Here is a 3,468-nt window from a genome sequence, read left to right on the forward strand (position 1 = left end):
TTGGCTCCAAATGGAGTCACTTAGGGAGAAGGAAATGGCAACCCACTCCAGTATTCTTGCCTAGAGAATCCTGCGGGCAGAGGAGCCTGGTGGGCTGCTGTCCATAGGATCGCACAGAGTCGGACATGACTGAAGTGACTTAGCATGCATGCATACATTGGAGAAGGAAATGACAACTCACTCCAGTATTCTTGCCTGCAGAATCCCAGGCACAGAGGAGCCTGGTGGGCTGCCAACTATGGGGTCGCACAGAGGCGGACATGACTGAAGTGACTTAGCAGCAGCAGCAGTAGGAGTGACTTAGACACCTCAGCTCCACTTGATCTTTGGCAAAGATATCCCCACATGTCTTCCAAGAGCTCTGGTCTCAGAGTAGGATGGTCTTCCACAATAAACACCCCAAGGGCCATGGGAGCCACCTGTGCCAGGAGCCTGTAATTTTCCTGGGAGGAAAGTGGGCTGGGCTTGGGGAGCTAGTGGTGTATAAAGCAGGCAAAACCCTGCCCTGAGCAGAGCACTCCAGCTGCCGCCATGATGAAGGGAGCGCTGCTTGTGCTGGCCTTGCTGGTGACCAGAGAGCTGACCTTCAAGACGACTGAGGGTAGGAAGGAGAGTCTGGATGGCCCTGCTGATCCTTGCTCACTGCTATCTCACTGCATCCTTCCCAGTCCTGTCCCAGCCACTTCTAGGGGCAGATTCTGAGGGCAGGTGGCAGATCAGTGCCTAGGAGTCCTGCACAAATTTCCGGAGGATTTCAGTCTTTGAATGGGGCTGGTGGTGTGGAGCTGGAAGGGTCATTATCTGTGCAAACCCTGGGAGATAGTTTGTTGGGGGTAGTGGTGCTTAGTGAGATGGAGGAAGCAGGCTGGTATGCCTGGGAGCAGTGGTGAAGGGAAGAGGGGTCTCCAGGCCTAGCCCCTCTTGCTGCTCCCTCTGTTGGGAGTTCCTCATAGAGAAGGTTTTGTCTGGAGTGTAAGCAGTCCTGGGAGAAGGTGGGTCTCTGTGGGAGGTGAGTCTGAAGCTTTGAATGTATGAGTTCCTATCAAGTGTTGGGAAACAGAACCTCCTAACCTGGTGATTCTTTTGACAAGGTGTTTTCTGTCTCTGCCTTCAGTGGAAGCCTGCCCTGTGTTTTTTAAAACTGTTAGTGCTGTGGTTCTTGGACTCCCAAGGAAAGCATTGAATGCAACCTTGGATTCGATCGACGCTAATGAAGCTGAAAGAGCCGCCTTTGGAAGAATCCGGGATTGCTTCATTGATGCAGGACCTGAGAACAGGTTTAATCATCTGAAATATAAGGTAACTTACCTTTACCCACACTGATCTTGAGAACTCTCGTGCAGCATAGTTCAGTATGCCACATGGTAATAGATCATTCGATCATGGAATGTGTGATAGAGCTATAAACAGAGAAGCACATAAACCTTTTGCCCCAACCTGCAGCCCCTGTAATATGCAAGCACAGTCCACCTGCACACCCAGCCTCTTGTTACCAAATCTGTCCATATGATGTCAATCAGCTCACACAGAATAGGGGACTAGTGTCAATTTTCTAGGAGAAGTGTACTGACTCCTGAAATTTTTTTTTTCTCACTGAGACGAAGCAGCATTGGAGAAGTAACATTTTAAATTTTGCAGGCAATGAAGCATTCAGCTCTCATACGTGTAGCAGTCTGTCATCTCTACTTCAGGAATATTTAAAAGGAGTCCCAGCTTTTAGGTCTCCTTCCAGCATGGGACTCCCTGGCTTATAAGCTTTCTGACCTGTGGTCACATCACCTCCTCTTTATCCCTTGTTGATGGCCATTGCTCTGGCTCAGAGCCCCATTTCCACCGAAATGTTCTCGGTGCCTACGAGCCAGAATTTCCACTCTGGGGTTTTGGTGCCTAATATCCTGGGGCAGCTTCTAGGTACGTACAACCACTCACTTGGGCCAATAGTGTATTTCTCGAAAAACCATCTTTTTGCTGTGGTTTTCTTCTGATATAGTATTTGAGATCTGAATAGCCTGTCTCTGCATATTTTCATCAAATTGTTAACTGTTCAAAACAAGTGGTTTGCCATGATTTGCCATATCATGCACTAATAGAAGCTCCCATGGCACATGGGGTTGTTTACGACACTTGCATGCACCTTCCATCCACCCAGCACACCTGACCGAGGAGGCTCAGGTGTGACCCAAACCCAGTCTCCAGCACCGTATTCCTCCATCAGGACCAGCCCTGGATGTTCTCTGCTGACCCTTGTCATCTCCTCCCCTCCCTGCTGTGACTGGTGGCTCTGTCTCCCTCCTGACACCTGTGCCTGGTCTACTAGGGAGCCATCCTCCCCCTGATGCCTGCCTGCAGCCCCCTTGCCAGTGGTGGGACTGTGGGCAGAGGTTCTTGGTAGGGATGGGGCTGAATCCCTGAGGGTGAGGCCTGAGGTTTTCCTGGGGAGACAGGATAGCCTGGCTGTGGGCTCAGGTCCTGTCCCTCCACCTTCTTCTCCCTTGCAGGCGTCCATCATCTTCAGTGATGATTGCATCGGCTATAAATTGTCCTCGGTGGTGAATGCTCTTATAGGATTTGTTTCCAGTCTTCTCTCTTTGGTGTGATAAGCTTTGCCAGTTGTGCCGGGTCTGCACTTGATCTTCCTGCCCAGTTCTCCTTCTGTTCCTGAAGCTGGAATCCAGACCCCTTCCCCACCTGATGTGGTCTCTCTCAGGCTGAATCTAATAAAGTCACTGCAATACTGCTCATTGTGCCCAGTGTCTGTTCTGCGCAGGGAGGATGTGAGGCAGGAGGTCTAGAGCGATGGTGAGAAGTGACACAGGTGGTCACTGAGAGCTTGGGGACCAGGTGTAAGACAGAACTTACAGCCAGTCCCTGGCAAGCTGTGGGAGTATGGGCAAGTTTCTTGTAACTTTCCAAGTCATTCTGTCATCTGCTACATGGGGATTTTGTGTGAAGTTAAGCACAATAACAAATGTGTAACCTGTGACGTCACCAGCCTGGCTGGATAAACGTGTTTTGGGGCACAGATAACATATGTCTCACTGGCCTTCAGCACAGGAACAGAATCTCCAGTCCCTCTGGTTATTGACAGGTGACATCAGAGATGACCTAAGAGAGTCATCCCTGGTCCCCTCTTTCTCCCAGTGGCATTCGCCATTGTCTGCTTCTTAGGTGGGTGTCGTCTGAGGAGCCAGTGTTTCTTCAGGGACACTTAGTGCCACTGCTGTTCTTGGTCCTGCACTGGGGACCAGGAGCCCCAAGAAGTGTTGAACCAAGAGGAAGGGAGTGGCTGGAAGTAGCTACCCATTGAGAACGTTGTTTCCCTGGAAATGGCTTATGCTGTGAAGTGTGAATTGCAGGATGTGTCACATGGTCTCGTGTCCCAAATCCTCTGCCTACTTCTGAAAGCATGAAGTGGGTAGTTTCATAACCATAGGAGATTTATGAGGCTACACGGGAGGGACTAGAATT

At 50.3% G+C, this 3,468-nt stretch overlaps 1 protein-coding gene across 1 annotated transcript; it reads left to right on the top strand.

The window, feature by feature from the left end:
* Positions 1–531: 531 nt before the first annotated feature.
* Positions 532–2,597, top strand: LOC138419521 (major allergen I polypeptide chain 2-like). Its single transcript, XM_069552404.1, has 3 exons — positions 532–601; positions 1,115–1,299; positions 2,499–2,597. The coding sequence occupies exons 1-3, from the start codon at positions 532–534 to the stop codon at positions 2,595–2,597; spliced, it is 354 nt and encodes a 117-aa protein (XP_069408505.1).
* The last annotated feature ends 871 nt before the right edge of the window (positions 2,598–3,468 follow it).

The sequence above is a fragment of the Ovis canadensis genome, chromosome 14, assembly GCF_042477335.2.
Source record: "Ovis canadensis isolate MfBH-ARS-UI-01 breed Bighorn chromosome 14, ARS-UI_OviCan_v2, whole genome shotgun sequence".
NCBI classification, from domain to species: domain Eukaryota; kingdom Metazoa; phylum Chordata; class Mammalia; order Artiodactyla; family Bovidae; genus Ovis; species Ovis canadensis.

Coding starts and splice junctions, on each gene's coding strand:
- LOC138419521 (XM_069552404.1), top strand. CDS start 532: ATGATGAAGGGAGCGCTGCTTGTGCTGGCCTTGCTGGTGACCAGAGAG. Junction 602..1,114: donor GACCTTCAAGACGACTGAGG/GTAGGAAGGAGA, acceptor CTCTGCCTTCAG/TGGAAGCCTGCCCTGTGTTT. Junction 1,300..2,498: donor TTAATCATCTGAAATATAAG/GTAACTTACCTT, acceptor TCTCCCTTGCAG/GCGTCCATCATCTTCAGTGA.